This window comes from Dictyostelium discoideum (genome assembly GCF_000004695.1).
Source record: "Dictyostelium discoideum AX4 chromosome 6 chromosome, whole genome shotgun sequence".
Lineage (NCBI taxonomy): Eukaryota > Evosea > Eumycetozoa > Dictyosteliales > Dictyosteliaceae > Dictyostelium > Dictyostelium discoideum.
Window position 1 is genome coordinate 2,008,605 of NC_007092.3, and position 25,661 is coordinate 2,034,265.

A 25,661-nucleotide genomic window follows, 5' to 3' on the forward strand; every position below is an offset into this window, starting at 1 on the left:
CCCCTTTTAATTTGTCCGAAAAAAATTTTTTTTTTGGGGAAACCTGAAATTTTAAACCCCCTTTTTTTTTCCCAAAAAATGGTTCCCCTTGGCCCCCTTTTTTTTTTTTAAAAAGGGGGGGAGGGGGGCCCTTTTTAATTTTTCCCCGGGCCTCCCCCCGTTTTTAAAAAATTTTTTAAATTTTTTTAAAAATTTTAAAAATTTCCCAAAAAAAAAATTTTTTTTTCCCCATTTTTTTTTTTTTTTTTTTTTTTTTTTTTTTTAAAAAGGGGGGGGTTTTTTTTTTTTTTTTTTTTTAAAAAAAAATTTAAAAATTTTTTATTTTTTTAATTTTAAAAAATTAAAATTTTTGTTTTTTTTAAACCCTTTTTAAAAAATTAAAATTTGGTTTAAAAAACCCCCCAAATTTTTTTTTTTTTTTTTTTTTTTTTTTTTTTTTTTTTTTTTTTTTTTTTTTTTTTTTTTTTTTTTTTTTTTTTCTTTTCACATTTTTTTTTTTTTTTTCTTTTTAAGATATTATATTTTAAAAATATAATATCAAATAAATAATTGAATATATAAATAAATAAATTAAATCATCTATAACAAATAAAATGTATTTTGGTACCCCCTGTGTCCTCAAAGATAATTTACTAAATACAAAAATAGAAAAGTTAAATTTTTTTAATCTTGTACCTATTTATAGATATTTACCACACACTGATTGATAGATTACAAATATAAAATTTCTAATTCAAAAAAAAAATTTCAAATTTTAGGTGGTAAAAAAAAAATATATATCCACCAAAATTACACTGTTTACCACACTAATACACATATTCCATCAAAAAATATATTTTAAACTGAAATTAAAAAAAAAAAAAAAAAAAAAAAAAAAAAAAAAAATTAAATAAATAAATAAACATACACAAAAAATAATAAAATTAAATTTGAAATTAATTGCAATAAAAATAATATGAAAAGCAGAGTGAAGGGTAGTATTTTTTTACATTTGTATATTATTGATATTTAATTTTAAAATTTATATTTATGAATATATATTTTGGGATTTTTTTATTTTATTTGGGTTTTTTTTTTTTTTTTTTTTTTTATGATTATGATTCAAATAAAATTAAAACAAAAAAAAAACCAGTTTATATATTACTGTATTTTTTAACTGATTTTTTTTTTTTTTTTTTAAAAAAAAAAAAAAAAAAAAAAGAATAGTAATAATATTTATTTGTTATTTATTTCTTACACCAAAAAAAAAAAAATAAAAAAAAAAAATTATTTAAATAATAAGATTTATAAAAATATTTAATTATAAAATGATGAAGTTATTATTTTCAATTATTTTCACCTTATTATTTATTAATTCAATTTATTCTCAATATGTTAGCCCATTAAGTATGTTGATTTTTAAAAAAAAAAAAAAAAAAAAAAAAAAAAAATTATTAATTTAAATATTTTTATTTTTATTTAAATAAAAAGGAATTAATTATTATCTTAATGATAATATTACAATTGTTACAAATGTTACAAAATATTATTTTACAAAATGGTCATTATTGAGACATGTAGGAGAAAGAAATGATATTAGATTAGTTTTGGATTTTACTTGTAATTTAAATTCAACAAATAAGGAAGAAAGAATTTGCACTACATCAATGACCGGCAAAATGGCTCAGCTTTATGGTGAAGATTGGTATTGTAATGCAGTTAGTGGTGCAAATGGTCAAACTTATAGTAATCATTTACCAGATTCATTATACCCATTTCCAATAATATATAATTATACAAAACCATCAACACAAGGTAGTATTATAACTGTTAGTGGTGAATATTTAAGATTTGGTACTGGTAATCCATTTAATATCGGTGGTATGACTGTAAATATGACAGATAGGGATCAATTCTATACCGACAAATTCGATAGTAATAATATCCGTTTCGATTTTCCATCTGGTTGTGGTACTGTACTTTTCAACCTAAATGAACATATCTCAACCTTTAATACAAATATTCAATATCAAAATCCAAAAATTAAAAATTCAACAATTAAATTCAATTTTGATAGCAATAATAATAATATTGAAAAATTATCAAAAATTCAATTAAATGGTGATAATTTTTGTAATAATGTTTCATTAGTTAATGTTACAATTGGTAATGAATTAATTAATAGTAATGATATGATTTCAGTTGATCATGGTGAAATTCAATTTAATTTCAATTCATCAAAACAATTATATACTGAAAATATACCAATTACAATATCAGCTGGTGGCACACAAACAATTGATAAATTTTTTATTTCATTTGGTCCAATCATTAATTCAATTAATTCTGTACCAACTTCAACTGGAGGTATTGTTACAATTAATGGTAAAAGATTAAAATTACCACCTCAAGAATCTTCAAAAATATCATCTACCTCATCATCCACATTATCATCATCATCATCATCATCCTCCAGCTTCACCTCAATTGATAATGATAGTGGTAAATATAAAATTAAAATTGGTAATCAATATTGTAAATATATTAAATCAACAATTAATGAATTAACATGCAATTTACCAAATGGTAGTGGTGATAATTTACCAATTTCAATTACAATTAATGAAATTGGTAATAGTGGTGGTAATTCAATAGTAACATTTACATATGGTATACCAATAATTGAGTCATATAAAATTAATGGTAATATAGTTGAATTATATGGTAGTAGTTTTGGTGAAACTAATAAAACATTAATTTTAATTAATGGTAAAATTCATCAAACTCCATCATTGACTGATAAAGAAGATATAGTACAAGTATTTAATAATGAATCAATGTTAACATTTAAATTATCTGGAAATTTAGTTAATGCAAATATTTCAATTAAAACTCCAAATTCCAAACAATCAAATTCTATTCAATTGGAAACTAAATTATTTGTTAAATCAATTTCATCACCAAAAACCATTGGTTCAATTAATTCATTACAATTTTATTTTATAAATTCAACAAATGAAAATTCAATTCCAACAATTACAATTTTCAATAATAACAATAATAATAGTTCAACAATAATTGAATCAAATACAACAAGTAAACCAAATTCAATATCATATGATGGTAGTTTATCATACCAATTTCAATTTCCAAGAGGATGTGGTAAAAAATTAATTCAAGTTGAAATTGGTAATCAATTTGTAAATTCATCATTCTCTTATAGTCCACCAATTACAATGTATTGTAATAAAAGTGAAACTGATTCAATGTTAATGAATTGTTTTGGTGATAATTTTGGTAATGGTGATGGTAATGGTGGTGAAGATTCAACAATTATAACATTTTCAAATCAAACAATTTCAACAATTTCATTTAATGATACAATGTTTTCATTTAAATTAAAAGAAAGTTATTATAAGAGTAATTTACATATTAATGTTTGTGGTATTGATAGTTTAATTGATTATGAAATTAAATTAGATTCATTATTAAAGAGTATTACATTATTTGATAAGTTCAATACATCTGGTGGTTTTATACTTATAAATGGTGATTATTTATCATTAGATAATATCAAACCATCATTTAAATGCTCGTTTGATAATACCACTTATTCATCAGATCAATGTAAATTAATTAATGGCACTGAAATCAAATGTTTAGTATCATCATCTGGTAGTGGAGATTCAACAAAATTCAATAAAACATGTTCACTTTATTTAAATGGTATTGAACAAGTTGATAAAAAAGTTCAAATATATTATCATTCTCCATTTGTTTTAAATTTTACAACTACAACAACTACAACTACAACAAATACCTCAAAAGTTGAAAATAAAAAAATGGAAGCAAATGGAAATAGTAATAATAATAATATTGTATCTTCTACAACTTTTAAAAGAATTCCAATTTATAAATCAAAAGGTGGTCAAGTTTTAATATTTGGTGGTAATTTTTATGATCCAATTGAAAGTGTTACAATTGGTGGTGTTAAATGTATAAATCCAATATTTATTGATTATGATAAATTATCTTGTAATTTATTACCATCAAAAATAAAATCAAATTCAGATAATTTATTATATGTAAATGTAACAGTTGGCGGTCAAAGTGGTGGTGGTAATATTTTCAAATATGATATTGATGAATTAAATGAAAATGAAAATAATGATGATGACGATGATAATGAAAGTGAAAAAAATAAGAGATTAAGATGGTTGGTACCAGCAATAATTATACCAATAGTTTTCGTTATTGGAGGTTTATCAGTGTTGGTATTTATATTTAAAAAGAAATTACCATGTTTCTCTAAAAATAATAATGAATTAAAAAATAAATAAAAATAAAAATAAAAATAAAAATAAAAATAATCCAAGGAAAAATAAAAATAAAAATAACAACTACCTAAAACTAAAAAATAAAGTAAAAATAAAATAAAATAAATAAAAATAAGAAATAAAAATAAAAACCCCAAATTTGGGGGTTTATGTTGTTGCAAAAATATTTATTTTTAATTTTTTTTATTTTTTCTTTTTTTTTAATTTTTTTTTTTTTCTTTTTTTTTTATTTTTTTTTTTTTATTTTTTTATTTTTTTATTTTTTTTTTTTCAAACTATTTTTTTTATTAATTGTTATCGCAAATATTTTCTTCTGTTGTTGCTCACTCTCATAATCATTTAATTTTTTTTTTAGTATAACCTAATTTTTTTTTATTTCTATTTTTATTTTTTATTTTTTTTATTTTTTAGGTGAATTTTTTTTTTTTTTTTTTTAATTCCACTAATATCTGAAAATAAAAAAAATAAAAAAAAATAATAAAAATAAAAAATAAAAAAATTTTAAAAAGATAATAAAAATAATAAAATAATAAAATAATAAAGTATAAAATAGTTAACATATTATTATTTTTTGTTTCCCCTATTTTCTAATTATTTATATTATTATAAACCTCATAAATATATATATTATTATAAATTTTATTTTATTTTATTTTATTTTATAAAAATTTAAATAAAATTAGAATGGAACCAAATAATAATATTAATAATAATAATAATATTAATAAAAATAATAATAATAATAATAATATTTTAAATGAATCAGGTGGTATGGGAGGAGTTGAAGAGATTGGACCAAATGAAATATTAACACCACCAATCTCAAAGAATTCATTAGAAAAGTATACTGATGGACATTACGCAAAATTAACACATGGTTGGACACATTATCAATTATTTGAACCATACAAAGATATGGAAGGTGATGGTAAACTCAAACCAAAATTAGTTAAAAATTTATCAGAATCATTCTCACAAAGTAAAAAGAAATCAAAGGTAGTTTTATGTTTACATGGTTTATCTTGGTGGGCAATGGCATTTCATCCATTAGTTCAACCATTAATTGAAAATGAATATACTGTTTTATTATTTGGTATGTACATTTAATTTATTTTAAATAAAAAGTTGGTTAGTTGTGTGCGTGTGCATGCGTGAGTGTGTGTTCAGCCTCTAATTTATTATATTTTAGATTTTTATGGTAGAGGTAGAAGTGATTCACCAAATGAAATTGCATATACATTGGATATATTATTGAATCAAGCAATTGATTTATTGGATCATTTGAATATTGATAATATTTATTTGGTTGGATATTCAATGGGTGGTGCTGTTGCGACATTATTTGCAGCAACTCATCCACAAAGATTGATTAAAGTTGTTGGTTTAGGTCCTGCAATCGTACCAGTTCCAGTACCTTTAATTGGTAGATTAGTTACAATGCCATATATTGGTATTTTCATATTTAGATTCTTTGGTGCTCAAACAATGTTAAAAAGAGTTGAAAAGTATGTTTTTTTACTTTTTTTTTTTTTTTTTTTTTTTTTTTTTTATTTATTTATTAATTTTTTTTTTTTTTTTATAATAAAATAATAATAATAGTGAAAGATTTAGTAATGATATTAGTGATTATAGTAGTATTGAACCATCAGTAATTGATGATTTAGTTGAAAAAACTAAATGGATGATAAATGTTAAACCAAATTATTTATATGCATTTCATAGTACATTATGTAATATACAATTTGAACAAGGTTTAGTTCATTTGTTTCCTCAAATTCCAAAGACATTACCAATTTTAATCATTTTAGGTACAAAAGATAAAGTGATACCATTCGAAATTTCAATTAATACTTTTAAACAACATTTTCCACATACTAGAGTTGAAAGTGTTGATTGTGGTCATTCTTTAACTTTGGAAAGACCAAATCAAGTTTCTGATTTATTAATTCAATTTTTAAAAGAACCTTTGTAAATAAAAATATAAAATAAAATAAAATATAAAATATTATAAAATTGGATCCAATAAAATTACCGGTTAAAGAAAAAAAAAAAAAAAAAAAAAAAAGTTTTAAAAATAGATTAGTTTTTTTTTTTTAAAAAAAAAAAAAAAAAAAAAAAAAAAAAAAAAAAAAAAAAAAAAAGGGGTCCATTTTTTATTTTACGATTTTAAATAAAGATTTCTAATTTTAATTGTTTAATTAATAACTTTTTTTTTTTGTATGGCATGTTATTTTCCCCATTTTTTTTTTTTTTTTTTTTTTTTTTTTTTTTTTTTTTTTTTTTTTTTTTTTTTTTGGGGTGCAGTATACTATTTTTTAATTTAAATTGTCGTTTTTTTTTTTTATTTAATTAATTATTTAATTAATTATTTATTTTTTTTTTATTTTTTTTTTATTTTTTTATGAAAATATTAATCTATTTTTAAATTAGAGCTTTTAAAAATAGTTGTGGTATTATAGAACTTCCTCCCCTATTTTTATTTTTTTTTTTTTTTTTTTTTTTAATTAATAGAAAATTTGTAAACTGGGAAAAAATATTTTTGATTGACAAGTAAAAATAAAATGTTGATATTTTTTTGTTGCTAAAAATAACAATATTCGATAGCAATGTTGGGTATGCATATGTGTTGTTTAAAATGACAATTCACCCCGAAAGTTCAATTCAAACTATTTATAAAATATTCCATTGGTGGTAAAAATAAAAAAAAAACCCATTAAAAAAAAAAAAAAAAAAAAAAAAAAAAAAAAATTTAAATTTTATTAATAAAATTATGCACAACAAACGTTTGAACATAATAATAAAATAAACCAAAATTATTAAATTAAACCAAACCAAACCAAAAAAAAATTGGTTATTAAAAAAAAAAAAATTTTTTATTTTTTAAAAAACTAATATCACAAATTTCTCCAAAATAATTATTTTTTTTTTTTTTGTCTTCTTTTACATTGGCTTTTTTTTTTTTTTTTTTCAATTTAAAAATAATCTAAATTTACCTTTTTACATTCCCCTTCAATTAAATTTTTTTTTCTTTTTTTTTTTTTTTTTTTTTGTAAAATTTCATTTTAAAATCACAAAAAGTAGCAGATTGATTTTTGTAAAAACAGTAAATAATTTTATTTTTTTTTATTTTTTTTTTTTATTTTTTTTTTTTTTTTATTTTTTTTTTTTTTTTGAGAAATTGTTCTCAAAAAAAAAAAAAAAAATACATTTCAACAAAAACAATCATAATTGACACACACACACATTAAAATAATAGATTTCGAAAATCATAACCCAATCATCCATTCACATATTAAAGTATTTACAAAAAAAAAAAAAAAAAAAAAAAAAAAATAAAAAAAAAAAAAAAAAAAAAAAAAAAAAAAATTTTTTTTATATTTTTAAAAAAACCAAAATAAAAAAACATTTTCAATTTAAAAATCAATTTCAATTTAAATAGAAAACCCCCCATTTTCCCAAAATTAACAGGATTTATTTTTTGGGGGCCAAAAAAAAAAAAAAAAAAAAAAAAAAAAAAAAAAAAAAAAAATGAATAAAATTAATAACAATAATAATAATATTCATAAATTAATAAAAAGTTTAAAAATAGGAAATAATGATAGAATAAATAACAATAATAATATTATTAACAATAATAATATTATTAATAATAATAATAATGATTTATTAATTGAAGATGATTATTTTAATGGATTATTATCAACATCACCATTACCATCACAATTTAATCAACTTTCGTCATCACCACCATCAATTAATAGTTCATTAGAATCCATACCAATGTCTCCAATAAGAATCCAAAGTAATAATGTTTGTCCAGGTGCACCAATAAAACCAAAGAAATATTTACTTCCAAAAAGTAATTATAATCTACCAAGACAAAGATTAGTTTTTACAGAGTGTGTTGGTAGTGGTAGTGGTAGTGATAGTAGTAGTGGTAGTACAAGTTCTCCAAATACTGTTAATAATTATAATAGTGACGATGAATCAAATGCTGCCGTAGTAAGTTTCTCTCCAAAAGTTTCTAAAAAATTATCACAATCTTCTGTTCAATTCATACCATCTTCTTCTTTTAGACAAATGGATAGCCCATCTGGTAATCAAAATGTTCCTGTATTTAATTCTCCAAAAGCAAGAAAAAGATTAGTCTTTTAAAAAAAAAAAAAAAAAAAAAAAAAAAAAAAAATCTTGGAAAAAAAAAAAAATCCTGGAAAAAAAAAAGAAAAAACTCGATGACTCTCTTGTAATATTAAATAGTATAATCGATTAAATGAAAAAAAATGTATATTAAAAACTCTATGTAAATAATTAGATTTTATCTTGGTCAACTTTTAAATTAATTTTTTAAAAGAATTTTAAAAAAAAAAAATTAAAAAAAAAATATTAAAAAAAAAAATTATAAATAAAAATAACCAAAACTTGTATAAATATAATAACTTCAGCTTCTTCAATACTTTTTTTAAATTATTTTTATTTTTAGAGTTTTATTTTATATTTATTTATTATTATTTTTTTATTTTTTATTTTTTATTTTTTTTATTTTTTTGTTTTTCATTTTTCAAAAAATTTTAAGTTCATTTTAGTTTCTCACTAAAGAAAAAAAAAAAAAATTTTAGTCAACAATGACAAGTGTAACTATTAAAATTACAGTATATTTATATATATTAAAATCATTTGATTATTAATAATACCTAAACTTTTTTTAAATTATTTAGAAAAGAAAAAATAATTTTGAAAATACAGAACCATCAAAAATATCAAAGGCAGAGATTAATGAAATTAAAGAATTAGTTAATCAGGTAGAAAATGAAGAGGTTCGTTTTTATTTTTTATTTTTTATTTTTTATTTTTTTTTTTTTTTTCTTTGCTCAAGTAATATTATAAAAAATGTTAACACCTATTTTTATTATAGTTTGATGAATTAAATCCAAGTTCATTAAAGAAATTAGTATTATCATTTGAAAAAAAGTATTTAAAAAATCAACAATTACGTGATAAATATCAAAATGAACCTGAAAAGTATGTATATATGTATTTATATATATATATATATATATATATAAATAAAACATAAACTATATATAAAAAAATAAATAATTAATATTAAGAATAATAATAATAATAATAATAATAATAATAATAATAATAATAATAATAATAATAATAATAATAAAAAAGATTTATGGAAAGTGAAATTGATTTACATGAAGAAATTAAAAAATTACAAATTATAGCTACATCACCAGATTTATATAAATTATTTGTATCATTAGGATCAATAGTATCATTAGGATCATTATTAATTCATGACAATACAGATATATCAATATCGGTAATTGATTTATTTAATGAATTAATTGAAGCAGAGGATGAAGAACAAGATCCTGAAATGTCAGTTTTTAATTCATTTATAAAGAATAACATAATGGAAACATTGGTTGATAATTTATCAAGATTGGATGCTACAAATGATGAAGAACAACAAGCAATTCATAATACATTTTCAATATTTGAAAGTATGTTAGAATTGGGTGGTTCTAAATCTGCACCTATCTTGGCTGGTAAATCACAATTATTCAAATATCTATTAAATTATATATCAACAACTACTACCACCACCACACCAATTCCAATTAAACTTTACTCTAGTGAATTATTATCATCAATATTTTTAAATGATGAAAATTCTCGTTCAATCTTTACAAAGAAATATAATGGTATTGAAAAATTATTAGTACTACTCTCACAATTTATTAAAAAACAACCAGATTCATTACAAGAAACTGAATTTGTTGAAAATATTTTCTCTTCAATTTGTTCATTATTATTAAATAATAATGAAAATAAAGAATCTTTTTTAAAATCTGAAGGTATTCAATTAATGTTAATTTTTATAAAGTAAGAAACTCTTTAATTTATTAATAATTTTAATATATATTTTAATATATATATATATATACATTTATAATATATTTATACTTTTTCCATTTATTTATTTTTATTATAATAAATAGAAAAAAAACTCAACAAAGAGGATCAGCATTAAAAGTTTTAGATTATGCATTAACAGATTCAAAGAAAGCAAATGAAATGTTTGTTCAAGAGTTAGGTTTAAAAACATTATTCTCAAGTTTTATGAAAAAGATTAAATCAAAACATAGTAAAAAGATTTATAATGAATCAGAGGATCAAGAACATATTGTAACAATGTTATATTCATTACTTAGAAATTTAGATACAACTTCTGATTACTATACTCGTTTAATGGTGAAATTTACTGAAAATCATTTTGAAAAGATTGATAAATTATTGGAATTACATTCCAAATATTTTAAAAAAGTTCAATTAGCTGATAAGAATTCAAAAAAAAATAAAAAAGATGACGATGAAGATGATGATGATGATGACGATGATGATGAAGAAATTTTATTAAAAAGATTAGATGCTGGTTTATTCACTTTACAATATATAGATTTAATACTTGCTTTATTGTCAAAAGAAAATAAAGAAATTAGAAATAAAATTAAGGATTCTCAAGATTTAGAAAATGAAATTAAAACAATTTTAAATGAATATATTGAAACTGTTAATAAAGAATCTGAATCAAAATTCATTAAATCATTGATAGATTCATTTTAAAAATAAAAAAATAATAACAATAAAGGTGTTTAGAAAAAAAAAAAAATCTAAAACATACAACTATAGTATTATAATACATTATTATTTATTTTTTGTTTGTTTATTTTAATTATTTTTATTTATTTTAATTTATTTTAATTATTTTATTTAAATTAATTATCATCAACATCAATAAAATCTTTTACATTAATGAAAGCAGCGGCGGGACTAGCATTTTGATAAACAACTTGATCAATAGCAACTTTTGCTTGTTTAACGATTTTCTCTAAAACAGGAGTTGCTGGTTTATGACAATATACTAATAATGCGCAATTTAAATCATTTATAATTTGATCTCTTTTACTCTTTTCTAATAAAAATGAAACTGGACTTGTATATGGATCTGAATAAGCTATCAATGAGAAAATTTCATTTAGGTTTGATTCGCATTCTTTTGACTCAAATGAAAAGTTTGATAGTTGATTTTGTCCAAATGCCATCGTCTCTTCAATTGGTGATGTTTTAATCATCTCTATAAACTTTTGACATAATAATTTAAATTGAATATCTCTATTTTGTGTTAAAAAATTTGGATAAATATTATCCAACTCTTTAATAACTTCATCTATATTCCCTTTTGATAATAATTCTGATATTCCTAATAAATAATAAATAATAAATAATAATTGTATTAATATTTTTTTTTTTTTTTTTTTTTTTTTTTTTCATAAAACTATTGTTGAAATTGAAATTGCTTACTTTGTCTATTTTTTATATCATCTAATTGTGAATTTAAAGAATCACCATCAGTACCAGTAGCTTTTGCAAATAGTTTAACAGTTTCACTATAACCATGATGCATTAAATAAGAGAGTACCAATTGAGTAGAGATTGAGTCATCCTCTACAGTTTTCGTGTTTTTAATAGTTTTTATTACTCTTTGTTTCTCCTCTTTAAATAGTTGATCCACATCAAATGCAAAAGGTCGTTGTCCAAAGTTTGCTTCTAATGATTCTCCAGGTGTTCTAAGTCCAACACATGGGTATAATGATAATCCTTTTATCTCTTTGGTTGCTTCTCCTAATGGTACTCCATTCTTTGTGAAAAATATTGCACCTTGAACAAAATTTATACAACATCCAACAACATCTCCAGTTGTATATGTTGGTCCATATGATATACCTGTACCTGAACCTTTAAATAAATTACCATCATCACCATGATATCTAAAAACAATAATGATAATAATAATAATAATAATAATAATAATAATAATAATAATAATAATAATAATAATAATAACAATAATTAAAAAGATATATTAGTAAATATAATATAATGATATTTAATAGAAAATAAAATTGATATATGTTTTTATTAATTTATATATATTACCCAAATGAATTTCTTTCCCAACCAGGTAAACGAGATAATAACATAGTTGAAGTACAAACACCTATACCAATATAACCATCTCTACCTTTACTAATTACTGTTATTTCGAAATAATAAATACCGCACGAAGGTGGTATACAACAATTTGCTCTTATTAAACCTGCTTCATTATCTGTTTTATTATTTTTATAAGTTACTCTTAATGAATTGGATGAAAGTTCTAAATGTGAGCACTTCTCTTTTGAACTCCAATTCGTTGGTAATTCATATAAATTCTGTCTATATAATGTTGATGAATTATTTGGTATATTATTACTATTGTTATTATTATTACTATTGTTATTATTGTTTACTCTTGTTGGTGAAGAATTTGAAGACGAAGATGAGGAAGATGATGATGACGATGTATCTACAACTCCTCCACCTCTGCCACTATTATTTGAAAATGATGATTGTAAATACATTGTTTTATTTATTTATTTATTTATTTATTTATTTATTTATTTATTTATTTATTTATTTATTTATTTATTTATTTATTTATTTAACTTTTTATTTAATTAGATTTTATTTTATTATTTTATTTTACATGTATGAAGGTTATTTAACAAAAAGAAAAAAAAAAAAAAAAAAAAAAAAAAAAAAAAAAAAAAAAAAGAACTAAATTAAAAATTTAATTAAAATTAAAAAATTCAAAAAATTCAAAAAAAAATAAAAAACTAAAAAAAAAATAATAGAAAAGAAATAAAAAAAAAGTAATATTTTCACTTTTATAATGTCGAGGATGATTAAATTATTTTAATTAGGTAATTTTTTTTTTTTTTTTTCAATTAAATAAAAAAAAATATAAAATAAAAAATAAAATAAAATAATTAAACAAAAAAATAAAAAAAATATAATAAAATAAAATTAATTAATTAAAAGATAAATTAAAGTGAGAAAATAATTGGTATCTAAAATGTCTTTTATAAAAAAATAAATAAAAATAATAGTCTTTGATCCATTTTATTTGTTTTTTTAAATATAATTTTTAAAAACGTTATCTGTCTTTGGACAAAACGTTTTTTCGCCTTTTTTTTTTCATTTTTTACCTTTTTTTTTTTTTTTTTTTTTTTCGATTTTTTTTTTTCATTATTTTTCTTTTGTCTTAATTTTTTTTTTTTTTTTTTTTTTTTTTCATCATTCACGTGCAATTGGTAAGAATTTCTTATTATTATTATTATTATTTTTTTTTTTTTTTTAAAAAAAATGTCATATTTGTGATGAAATGTATTTATACACTAGATGAGCCTTTTGTGATCATTTAATTTTACACTTATAGAATCTGACACATGACACAACCAAATTTAATAAAAAAAAAAAATATTTATATTATTTAAACTCTCATATACTAATTTAATATTTTTTTTAAAATTTTTTACAGAGTTTTGAGATAAATCCAAAAAAAAATTTAAAAAAAAAAACTAAAAATGAAAATAAAAATAAAAAGATTTAATTATTTTTCTTATACTTTTAAAAAAAAAAAAAATACTTTTTTTTATTATTTTTTAAATTATTATTATTACTTTTATTTTTGTTTATTTTATTTATTTATTTTTTTTTATATTTTTTTTTATATTAAATTATAATTGCGCATTAAGAAAATAGAAACGTATTTTACATTCTAAAGCAGTTCTAGGTATTTTAGTTTGTCTTGCTCTAGCCATTGCTTTTGATAAATCCATCCAACCTATTTCTTTGGTTGAATCTTGTTTATTTTCAATTACTTTTTTTTGTAAGATTTCATCCTCTTTTGGAGTCCAAGGTACTTCTCTTGACATACAAGATTTAAAATATTGATAACGACATTGAATATCAGTACGAGTTCTAATTTCACTAGCGACATTCTTCCAACTTTGACCATGTTTTTCAACTAATAAAAATAATTTTGCTTCTTCTTCTTCATCCCAAGAACCTTTTCTAATTGCTGGACAAAGTACACGTTTCCAATGTTGAGCACATTGTGCACCAGTTTTACCACCACCAATTTGTAATGCAATCTTTTTCCATTGTTTATCACCATTTTCATGTACTAATGTTATTAGTTTTGAACTCTCTTCTTTTGTCCATTTATTTGGTGGATTTCTTAATCCTCTACTTGTTGACTTTTTAATAGTTTTATCCTTCTATAAAAAAATAAAATAAAATAAAATAAAAGTTAATATATTATACAATATAAAATATATTTTTAAAATAAATAAATTTACTTACACCTCTTAAACCATTTTCAAAATCATTTAAAATTATTGATAATCTTTTTTGATCAATTGTAATTTCAGAATCTTCGACACCATTCTCTTTTAAAAAGTTTATCATAACATTTGAAGAATTATCTAAAATTAAGAATAATTCAATTAGATTATTTAAAAGAGATTGATTTTGACCATTACCAAGTTGATATTGAATTTCACGTAATTCCATCAACAATGATTTCAAAGGTAATTCTTCATATAGATAATCATTTACCAAATTTAAAATATTTTCACGATGACTTGATTCAATTAAATTTGAAATTGTTGGTGATAAATATTCTTTAAATTGTTCTTCCATCTCTTCATCTGATGCTTCAGTATTATTATAAAATGATGATGAATTTGATATTGATATTGAAGATGATGATAATAGAGTTTGTGGTGATGGTGGTTGTGAGGATGTAGATGATGATGATGCAGATGATGATGATGATGTAACAACTCTAAAAGTTGGGTGGTAACTATAATTTATTGAATTTAATGGTGAAGATGATGTTGAATTTGGTGAATTTGGACATTGTAATGAAAATGGTGTAGATGTTGAGTGTGGTTGTTGTATGAAATAAATCGATGAGGAAGATGTTGTATCACTGTGTTGTCTTTTTTTATTATTTACAAATTGAATTGTTGAAATTGTATTATTACTATTATTTATAATTGTTGGTGATGGTGGTGATGGTGGTAATGGTATCGTTGGTGAAGTTATAATTGATGGTAATTGTTGATTATTATTATTTTGTATTAAATTTGTATTATTACTATTATTACTATATGAATTAACATATGGACCAACCATATCAGGTGGTGATAATTGGTGTTGGTATGGATCTTGATATGAATTTTGGAAATCATTTTGACCATTTATTTCACAAAATGGTTGAAGTTTAATTAGATCATTTGTATATTGGTAATGTTGATATTGATTATTATAAAATTGATGTGGTGAATGATTATTATGTTGATTATGGTTATGAATTGAAATATAATCATTTTGTGGTGTTTCAATCATATGATCAAAAGTTTCGGACATTGTTGGTACTGTTTGAATTAAATAATTATTATTATTATTATTATTATTTGATGTATATATGTTATTATTATTATTAATATTATTACTATTGTTTAAATTATTATTATTAATTGTCATCATTTTTTTTTTTTTTTAATAATATATTTTTTTTTTTTTATTATTATTAATATTAATATTAAAATTATTATTTTTTTTTTTTTTTTTTTTTTTTTAGGATAAAATAAAAAAAAAAATTTATTTATTTATTTATTATTTTAAAAAATTATAAAATAATTTAAACTCGGAAAATATAAACAGAAAAATGGAAAAAAGGATTTTTTGGAAAATGAATTATTATTAATTTAATTATTTTATTTGTTTTTCTTTTAATATTAATTTATTTTTTTAGTTTTTTTATTTTTTTTTTTTTTTTTAGATATTTTTTAAATATTTTTTACCAAAACAATAAATAAAAGAAAAAAAAAAAAAAGATTTAAAATAAAAAGGTTGATTGTAAATATTATGATAAAAAAATAAAAAAGCGATAACGACAAAAATATGTTAACAAAATTTTATTATTGTTTTTTTTGATTATTTTTTTTTTTTTTTTTTTTTTTTTTTTTTTTTTTGGGTTTTTTGGGGGGATAATTATTTTAAGCTAAAAAAGGATAAAAATGTTTATTCAGGTAATAAATTTTTTTGGACTATTTTTATTTATTAATTTAATAATATTTGTGGGTGATGATGGTAGTGGTTTAGTGATATTTCCTTTTTTTTTTTTTTTTTTTTTTTTTATTTTATTTAAAAAAAAAAAAAAGAGGTTTAAAATACGAAAAATATTATAATAAAAAAAAAAAAAAAAAAGTTTACTACTCGTACATATGTTGGTTATTTTAAATAATTAAATTTCCTTTTTTAACAAATAAAAATAATAATGAATCATACAAATAAAAACAACAATTTAAATTTAAAAAAAAAAAGTGAATAGAAAAAGAAAAAAAAAAAAAAAAAAAAAAAAGTGAATAGAAAAAAAAAAAAAAAAAAAAAAAATTAGAAATTATGGGTATGTGCTTTGATGTTATTGTAGTTTTTAAAATATTTTGAATGATGTTGTTATTATTGATAAAAGATATAAATATTTTATTAATTTTAATATTTAGACACAATAATAATAAATAATAGTAAAAAAAATATTTAATTTTTAATTTTTTATTTATTTTTTTTATGAAGATGAAATTGATTTGATTCACAATCAATATAATACATTAATATTAAAATGTATTGATAATGATATTATCATGTAAAATTGTTATTTATTAAAAAAAAAAAAAAAAAAAATTAAAAATATTAAAAAAAAAAAAAAAAAAATAATATATATATATATTATATACAATTAAATTAATTTAAATATTTATTTAACATGTGAATTAAGTGAGTGAGTGAGCCAGAGAATGAGAGAGAGAAAGAGAGTTTGGGGTAAGTGTGTGAGTGTGTTTGGATAAAGAATGAGTGGGAGTGTGTATGTGTGTGTTTTTTTTTTATTTTTTTTTTTTTTTTTTTTTTTTTTATTTTTTTTTTTTTTTTTTTTTTTTTTTGTGTGGTACATTTATTATGTAATTTTTTTTAAAAAAAAAAATAATAACATGTAAATCTTGATCAAATATATATAGCTGTTATTATAAATTCATTATTTATTATTATTTGTTGATCATTGGGTTTTATTTCCATATAAAGAATGTTATTATGGGGGTCAAATAAATAAAAATTCGAATTTTCAATTTAATTGGTTGCAGTTATGATAATTTGATGTGTGTTATTGTTATTATAGCTTTTTATTGTGTTTGGTGTGTGTGTAATGGGTATTTTTGTGTATTATTTAAAAAATGATTTATTTTAAATTTATTTTTATTATTTATTTTGGGCATAATTAGAGAACCAGTTATGAAAATATTTAATTTTATTTTATCTTTAATTTTTTTTTTTTTTTTCAGTTATTGTCAAATTAAGTATGAAAAAAAAGTGAGAAATTATATGTGTGGTACTTTTTCTCATAATAAAAAAAAAAAAAAAAAAATAGGTTAATACACACATATAATAATAAAAATATTTTTATTAAAATTATGTTATTGATAATAATTGTTTTTTAAAAAACACAAACACACACATACACACACATAAATCTAATGGCCTTTTTTGGATAAAAATAATATCAAATTAGCAAATAGTAAAAATAAAAAATAATTTGAAAGAGAGTGTGTGTGAACATTTGGCCAATCTACATTATTAATTTAATTATTATTTGTTTTACAGAGTTTTTTTTTTACAAATTTTATCTTTTTTAAGAAAAAAGATATATTGTTTCAAATGATGATATTTTTAGGGTTAAAAAAAAACATTAATAAATGGTAAATCTACACTAAGTTCTAAAAAAAGGATTTCAAAAAAAAAAAAAACCAAAAAAAAAAAAAAAAAAATTGGGTTAATACTCAAATAATAACATGAACAAATAATAATAATATTTTTATTTAAATTAATTTTTATTTTTAATTATTTTTTCTTTTATTAAATGTAAAAAAAAAAAAAAAATTAAAATCAAATAAAATTATTTACATAATAAAACTTTTTATATGAATTTAAACTTTTATTTTATTATTTTTTATTAATTTAACCCTAAATCTGGATTTTTTAATTTATTTAAATAAAATAAAAAAATAAAAATAAAAAAAATAAAAAAAAAATTAATCACCAAAAAATAAAATAAAATAAAATAAAAAAAAAAAAAAATCCCATTTAGGAAATTTGTTTATTTATTTTATTTTTAAAATTATTTTCTATTTTTATTTTTAAATTAAAAATCAAGCATTGTTTTAATTTGATCAGGTTTATATTGAAAAATTGAATTTGGTTCATCATATTGATTAAAAGGATCGTGAATTGCAGAATAGAGAGAAGAGTAAGCAACTGAAATTAAATTTGAAACACTTTTCTTTGATAAAGATCTTAGGGTTGTGTCTGATAGTTTTTCACAATTTGGCATTAATAGTGTACCAAAACTTTGTTCTAAACAATTATCAAATTGTCTAATCGATTGGACTATTGATAATCTATCCATGGCTATAATTTGAGATAACGGTGATTTATTATCACTATATTGCAGAATACTTAGCTTTGGACCAATACCCATCTGTTGCAAAAGTTCGCTAGTTTGCTCCTCCACCAAAGTGTCCATGTGAGCTTCGATTTGGCAAGTCAGCAACTCCAAATTCGAAGCGGTGAAACTTGTGTAATTCTCCAACACTGATTTAATTGAACTTAGACAATTGATCATGAAAACCGCCATACTAATGAGAGGTAGCTTTGAAGATGTGGCAGAGAACGTAGTTAAATTGATAATCTTTTGAATAAAACTACTAAACACTGGTGTATACTCCTTCTCTCTCTCGTCCAATGGTATTAACGAACTGTTGAATGTAGATATCAGTTCACTAAGTTTATTAATTGAATCTTTGATATCATTTGTTGGTAAAAGGTCTTGTGGTGATGGTACAGTTGGTGATCTCTCTAATCTATCGAAATTATCTTTAATCTGAGTGAAAAACACTGATAAACAATTTGACTTTATCGAGCCGAATATAGTGGAAACTCTACAAACACCACTACCTTTAGTAATTAAATTCGCCATTCTACTATAAAAATCCAATAATGATATCATTTTATAAGTTATTATAACACCTGGTTTACTTTGTAGAATTTGATCAATTCTAATTGATAACGGTCTATTTATACATTCAAAACTATTATTTAAAACTTTTATAATTGGTTCAATAAAATTTAATTCTTCATTATTATTATTATTATTATTATTATTTTCAATATTATCATCAACATTATTATTATTATTTTCATTTAATTTTATAGTAACTTTTGAAAGTATTGTTGAAATTAATTCAAATTCTGAAGCTAAACATTGATGAATCCAAGCCAACATATCACCTAAATATCTTTGTGGATCATGAGCATTAATCTCGATTGGACGTGGTATACCATTTGGACCACCAAATGATAAAGCTGTAATGAAACCATTTGATATCGTTTTAGTTCTACATTCCGATATTTCATCTAAACAATGTTTAAATAATAAAGGTTTATTTTGTAATGCTGATAATGCAATTGGTAACATCATTACTTTTTGTTGCTGTTGTTGTTGCTGTTGATCAATATTATTAAAACTATCTAAAATTGGAATTTCAATAATTAATAATTGTTTAATCTCTTCTTTTGTCCATTGATATAATCTACGATATGCATTGTCTTGATGTTTTGTAATGATTTCTAAAATTTCATAAGTTGGTTTTTGATATTGATTTGATAATAAGTTTTTTTTACATTCATTTTGAATCTCTGATAATCTATCTAGGGTTTGATAAAAACTTGAATCAATTTCTTTCTTTACTAATGATTGTTCCTCTTGAGGAGTTAATTTAAACTTTTTAAAAAATTGTTGTAATGTATTCTCTTTCTCTTTGATCTCTTTTAAACCACATGATAATTCATGTGCATTCTTTAATAATTCACTTGATACTCTATTGGTTGAATTTAAATGATCACAAATATCAACACAACTATTTTTAATACCTTCAAAATCTAAAACTAATTCATTTATATTCTAATAATAATAATAATAATAATAATAATAATAATAATAATAATAATAATAATAATAATAATAATAATAATAATAATAATAATAATAATAATAATAATAATAATAATTAGTATTATTGATTGATTGATTGATTGATTTACTCTATTTTATTTTACTTACTTTATTTAATTGATCAAATTGATCTAAAAATTGAATATTTATATCAAGATACCTTTTTTCAATTTCATTTCTAAGATTTCTTCTTGCACCAATTGAATTTGATGTATAAAATGTTGATAGTTCTTCCAAAGCATTTGAAAGATCTTCAGAGTCAAGTTTGATGTCTAAAACTTTTTGTATCTTTCTTGATAATGTACTATTCATGATTTTATTATATTATATATATATATATATATATTATACCATTAATATATTTATATATATGTTATTATCGTTTTTTTTTTTAAATGTACATATATCATCAAATCTATTTTGAATTATTAAAAAAAAAAAAAAAAAAAAAAAAAAAAAAAATGAAAAATCCCAAAAAAAAAAAAAAAAAAAAAAAAAAAAAAAAAAAAAAAAATAATAATAATATTACTTTTTTCATAGTATTTTCAAATGTTTTAATTATTTCTTACTATTAATAGTATATATTTATATCTCTTCTTTAAGAGATTTCAAAAAAAATAGTTTTTTTTTTTTTTTTTTTTTTTAATAATTCCATTACAATAGATTAATTTCCAAAATATATAGGATATATAATCTTTTTAAAATTAATTAAAATACAAAAAAATAAAAAAATGAAAATAAACAATAAATTTCTTCACAAAAAAAAAATGTCTAATTAAGATTTATTCTTTTTTTTTTTTAATTTCTTGGAATATGTTTTTTTTTTTTTTTTTAAATTTTTTTTTTTTTTTTTAAAAAAACTATTTTTTCATTTTTTTTTTTTTTTTTTTTTTTTTTTTTTTAATTAAAAAGTGTAAATAAATATTTGTATAAATATTTTTTTTAATGTAATATTTTTATTTTTTTATTTTTATATTAAACTATGACATCAATTGAAAAATTATTAGTTCAAGGTATTCGTAGTTTTGATCCAAGAGAAGCAAGTGTTATTGATTTTTATTCACCATTAACATTAATAGTTGGGCAAAATGGTGCTGGTAAAACTGTAAGTTTTTTTTGTAAATATTTTAAAAAATAAAATATTTATATATATTAATTATTATTATTATTATTATTATTATTGTTATTATTATTATTATTATTATTATTAAAAAAAAAGACAATTATAGAATGTTTAAAATATACATGCACAGGTGAAATGCCACCAAATTGTTCAAGTGGTCAAGCATTTATACATGATACAAAGATAGCAGGTGAATCAGAAGTTAAAGCACAAATTAAATTAAGATTTAAGAATCCAATTGGTAAACCTATAGTAGCATCAAGATCATTATCATTGATTCAAAAATCAAATAAGAAACAAGAGTATAAGCAAATCGATGCATCATTACAATCATATACTAGTGATGGTCAAAAAGTTAGTAAATCATTTAGATGTAGTGATATGGATAAAGAGATACCAGATTTAATGGGTGTAGCGAAACCAATACTTAAACATGTTATATTTTGTCATCAAGAGGATTCAAATTGGCCCCTATCGGAAAGTGCTAAATTGAAATTGAAATTCGATGAAATCTTCTCTGCTGTAAAGTACACGAAAGCATTGAAATCTTTGAAAGATAAAAGAAAAGAGTTGACCACATTAATCAAGGAATTAAAGCTAAGGCTAGAGACAATCTCTGCCAACATTGAGCATTGTAATCGTATTAGAAAAGAGTTGATCAAAGCCGAAGAGATCTACTCAAATGGTAATAAAAGTTTAGAGGATATTAAAATTGCAATCATAGAGAAACAAAAGACATTGTCAACTATAAAGATTGCTGAATCGAAATTGCAAGAGTTAAAAAACGAAGTTACAGTTTTAAATGCAAGGAAATTAGAGATGGAGAGAGTCAAGAATCAATTATTCAATTCGTTGACTGAGGTATACCAAAATGAGACCGATGAGGAATTGGTTTTCATGCAAAGTGAATTCAATCGTGAATGTGAAACAATGGCAACCGCAGAGAAAGAGTTGTTGGAGAATTCAGAGGTATTGTTATCTCAAAAGGAGGTCATCAATAATTTAATCAAAGAGAATAGTTCACAAAAGGGTAGATTACAATCACTGATTTCGCAACAAGACTCAATACTATCCGATAGGGATAAACAGATGAAAGAATTGGTTACACGTTATAAAATGTCGGATTTCATTCAAATTCAATTACCCTACCAAAAGGAGATCGTCATTAAATTCATCAATGAAATCACACAAAAGTTTGATACACTAACAAGTGGTATTTCAAATTATTCCAAAACAAACAAACAAAAGTTAAATGCTATTCAAATGAAAATCAATCAAAAACGTGTAGACTCTAATCAATTTACATCATCATCCAATGAGAAAATGTCAACGATAACTTTAAATTCAAAGAAAATTCAATCATTAGATCAAGAGATTCAACAACATACAAATTCAATTGGTGAAATTGATACATTGGAGAAACAAATTCAATTTTCTCAATCTGAATTATCAATATTAAAATCGGATGCAAATTTACAAGAGATTCAACAATCATTAGATAATTTAACTACAGAGAAATTAGAAATTGAAAAAGAGATTCAATCATTACAATCTTCTTTAAAATTATTAAATCTTCAAGCAAGTTCACGTACAAGATTAAATATAAAAAGAAAAGAAATTCAACAAAATCAACAAAATATTAATTCACAATTAAATTCACAAATTATTAATTCAATTAATTTAATTTTACCAAATGAATTTAATAATGATAATAATAATGATGATGATGATGACCAATTTAGATTTAATATAATTCAAAGAATTGAACCAATAGTACCATTAATAAATAAAAAAAGATTAATATTCACAAATCAATTAAATGAATTAAAACAACAATTTCAAATATTACAAAATAAAAAGAATCAAATTGATGCACAATTAACTTCAAGTATTGAACCACAATTAAAAAAGAAACAAATTGAACTCGAATCATATGAAAAATTAATAAATGATAGTAAATTAAAACAATCAAATTTGTTTGAAAATGTAAATAGTAATAATAATAATAATAATAATAATAATAATGGTATAACAGTTTTATTATTTGAAAATAAAATTAATGAAATGAAATTATCATTAGAGAAATTAGAGAAATCATTTATTGTACTTGAAAGTGAAGATATTTTATATAAAGAGTATATAGAGAAAGCTAATCAAGATAAAGAATGTTCTTTATGTAAGAATGAAATGAATGGTAATGAATTGACTTCATTTGTTCATACATTAGAAACTCATTGTAATGATATACCGAATCAATTGAAACAATTGAAAATTGAAATTAGTAATTCTAAAATTCAATTAGAGAAATTTAATAAACTATTACCAATCATTGTAAAGAGAGAAGAACTCATTGAAAAATCAATACCAGAATTAAAAGAATCTCAAAAGAATCTATTAGAACAACAATTGAAATCAAATGAAATGGTTTTAGAGAAACAAAATCAAATTGAATCATTAGAATCTCAATCTGTTTTATATCAACAAGTTACCCTAGTTTTTCAATATATCGATCAAACTAAACAATCTATTCAATCGATTGAGAGTGAAATTCAAAAGGAGGAAAAAGAAATCATGAAACAATCATCTGATCTTAGAACCATTGAAGAGGTTGATAAGGATTTAGAGATTCAACAAGAGCAATTGAAAACCATTGAAAAGGAAATTTCAAATTTTACAAATAAACAAAAGAATGATCAAATTGGAATCTTTGAAAAAGAAAGACAACTTATCTCAATTAAAAATCAATTGACAACAATTAAAAGTGCTTCTGGTATTATAGATCATCTAAGGGATACAAAGAAAGAGTTACAATCAAATAATCAACAATTACAATTAGAGATTGAAAATTTACAACAATCAATAGATCAATCCAATAATGATGCTAAACAATTGGAGAATGAATTTCAACAATTGGAAATTGAATTTGAAAAGAAAATCGATGCATATTCAAAGGAAAAGAATACTTTTTCAGTACGTTTAGATTCAATCAATAGTTTACAATCGAAAATACTCGACCCATCTGAACTCTGCAAACAATTGAATGAAATTCAAGAGAAAAATCAAGAATTGGAATCAAATCTTTCAACTCTTTCTCAAGATTACTTAATTGGTCAACAACATATTTCAACCATTCAACAAAATCTATCTAGTAAAGATATTACCAAAAGAGCTATCTCTGATAATATCTCTTTTCGTCAACATAAGAACAATGTCGAACAAATCATTAGACAAATCAGCAGAAAGAATGAATTAATCAAAGAAATGATGCAATCACAATTGGAAATTGATTCAAATAAATTGGAACAAGAAATAAATTCATTGAAATCAAAATTCGATCAAATCACTGGTCAAACTGCAGTACTACAATCTCAAATCAATTCAAATCGTCAAGAACTTTCAAAACCAACTTATAAAAATATTGATGATGTCAATAAGGATCTATTGATTAAACTTCAAACCACTGAAACCGTTGGTAAAGATTTAGATAAATATTATAAAGCATTGGATAAATCATTAATGAAATATCATACTTTGAAAATGGATGAAATTAATCGTTCAATTAAAGAGATTTGGCAAACAACCTATAAAGGTAGTGATATAGATACAATTGAAATCCGTTCCGAAGAATCTGGTACTGCAAATAAAACAATTAATTATCGTGTTGTTATGATCAAGGGTGATGTAGAATTAGATATGAGAGGTAGATGTAGTGCAGGTCAAAAGGTATTGGCATGTCTGGTGATTCGTTTAGCATTGGCTGAAAACTTTTGTTCAAATTGTGGTATCTTGGCTTTAGATGAACCAACCTCTCATCTTGATCGTGCAAATATTGAATCATTTGCAAACTCTTTATTAAATATTATAGAATCAAGAAAATCTCAAAAAGGTTTTCAATTAATAATCATCACTCATGATGAAGAATTTGTTCAATATCTTAGTAGAGGTAATTATTGTGATTATTATTGGAGAGTTACTAAAAATGCAAATCAACATAGTCATTTAGAAAGAAAAGAAATTGCTGAACTTTAAAAATAAAAAAAAAAAAAAATAAAAATAATAAAAAAAAAAGAAGTTTTAATTACTATTATTATTTATTTAAAGAAATAATTATAATAATAATAATTAATAATAAAAATCCTTTATTTCTTTTATTTTATTTTATTTTTAAAATTTTTTTTTTTTTTTTTTTTTT

General features: G+C 20.7%; 8 protein-coding genes across 8 annotated transcripts; 5 read left to right on the forward strand and 3 right to left on the reverse strand.

Moving 5' to 3' along the window:
• Positions 1 to 1,307: 1,307 nt before the first annotated feature.
• On the forward strand, positions 1,308 to 4,319 carry tgrG1 (immunoglobulin E-set domain-containing protein; the record flags this gene model as incomplete). The annotated part of the gene is made up of 2 exons (XM_629453.1): positions 1,308 to 1,386; positions 1,471 to 4,319. 2 exons carry the CDS (start codon positions 1,308 to 1,310, stop codon positions 4,317 to 4,319), a joined length of 2,928 nt encoding a protein of 975 aa, XP_629455.1.
• A 681-nt stretch (positions 4,320 to 5,000) lies between these two features.
• On the forward strand, positions 5,001 to 6,288 carry DDB_G0292774 (hypothetical protein; the record flags this gene model as incomplete). The annotated part of the gene is made up of 3 exons (XM_629454.1): positions 5,001 to 5,409; positions 5,506 to 5,821; positions 5,916 to 6,288. The coding sequence occupies 3 exons, from the start codon at positions 5,001 to 5,003 to the stop codon at positions 6,286 to 6,288; spliced, it is 1,098 nt and encodes a 365-aa protein (XP_629456.1).
• A 1,556-nt stretch (positions 6,289 to 7,844) lies between these two features.
• On the forward strand, positions 7,845 to 8,471 carry DDB_G0292776 (hypothetical protein; the record flags this gene model as incomplete). The annotated part of the gene is made up of 1 exon (XM_629455.1): positions 7,845 to 8,471. One exon carries the CDS (start codon positions 7,845 to 7,847, stop codon positions 8,469 to 8,471), a length of 627 nt encoding a protein of 208 aa, XP_629457.1.
• A 467-nt stretch (positions 8,472 to 8,938) lies between these two features.
• Positions 8,939 to 10,955, forward strand: ctnnbl1 (armadillo-like helical domain-containing protein; the record flags this gene model as incomplete). The annotated part of the gene is made up of 5 exons (XM_629456.1): positions 8,939 to 8,965; positions 9,032 to 9,130; positions 9,229 to 9,335; positions 9,495 to 10,214; positions 10,331 to 10,955. 5 exons carry the CDS (start codon positions 8,939 to 8,941, stop codon positions 10,953 to 10,955), a joined length of 1,578 nt encoding a protein of 525 aa, XP_629458.1.
• Positions 10,956 to 11,107: 152 nt separating this feature from the next.
• DDB_G0292780 (hypothetical protein) lies at positions 11,108 to 12,793 on the reverse strand (the record flags this gene model as incomplete). Its single annotated transcript, XM_629457.1, has 3 exons — positions 11,108 to 11,592; positions 11,694 to 12,160; positions 12,330 to 12,793. 3 exons carry the CDS (start codon positions 12,791 to 12,793, stop codon positions 11,108 to 11,110), a joined length of 1,416 nt encoding a protein of 471 aa, XP_629459.1.
• A 1,158-nt stretch (positions 12,794 to 13,951) lies between these two features.
• mybN (hypothetical protein) lies at positions 13,952 to 15,770 on the reverse strand (the record flags this gene model as incomplete). Its single annotated transcript, XM_629458.1, has 2 exons — positions 13,952 to 14,494; positions 14,580 to 15,770. 2 exons carry the CDS (start codon positions 15,768 to 15,770, stop codon positions 13,952 to 13,954), a joined length of 1,734 nt encoding a protein of 577 aa, XP_629460.1.
• Positions 15,771 to 18,477: 2,707 nt separating this feature from the next.
• Positions 18,478 to 20,658, reverse strand: cog6 (oligomeric Golgi complex component; the record flags this gene model as incomplete). The annotated part of the gene is made up of 2 exons (XM_629459.1): positions 18,478 to 20,295; positions 20,455 to 20,658. The coding sequence occupies 2 exons, from the start codon at positions 20,656 to 20,658 to the stop codon at positions 18,478 to 18,480; spliced, it is 2,022 nt and encodes a 673-aa protein (XP_629461.1).
• Positions 20,659 to 21,328: 670 nt separating this feature from the next.
• On the forward strand, positions 21,329 to 25,498 carry rad50 (DNA recombination/repair protein; the record flags this gene model as incomplete). The annotated part of the gene is made up of 2 exons (XM_629460.1): positions 21,329 to 21,451; positions 21,566 to 25,498. 2 exons carry the CDS (start codon positions 21,329 to 21,331, stop codon positions 25,496 to 25,498), a joined length of 4,056 nt encoding a protein of 1,351 aa, XP_629462.1.
• Positions 25,499 to 25,661: the final 163 nt, after the last annotated feature.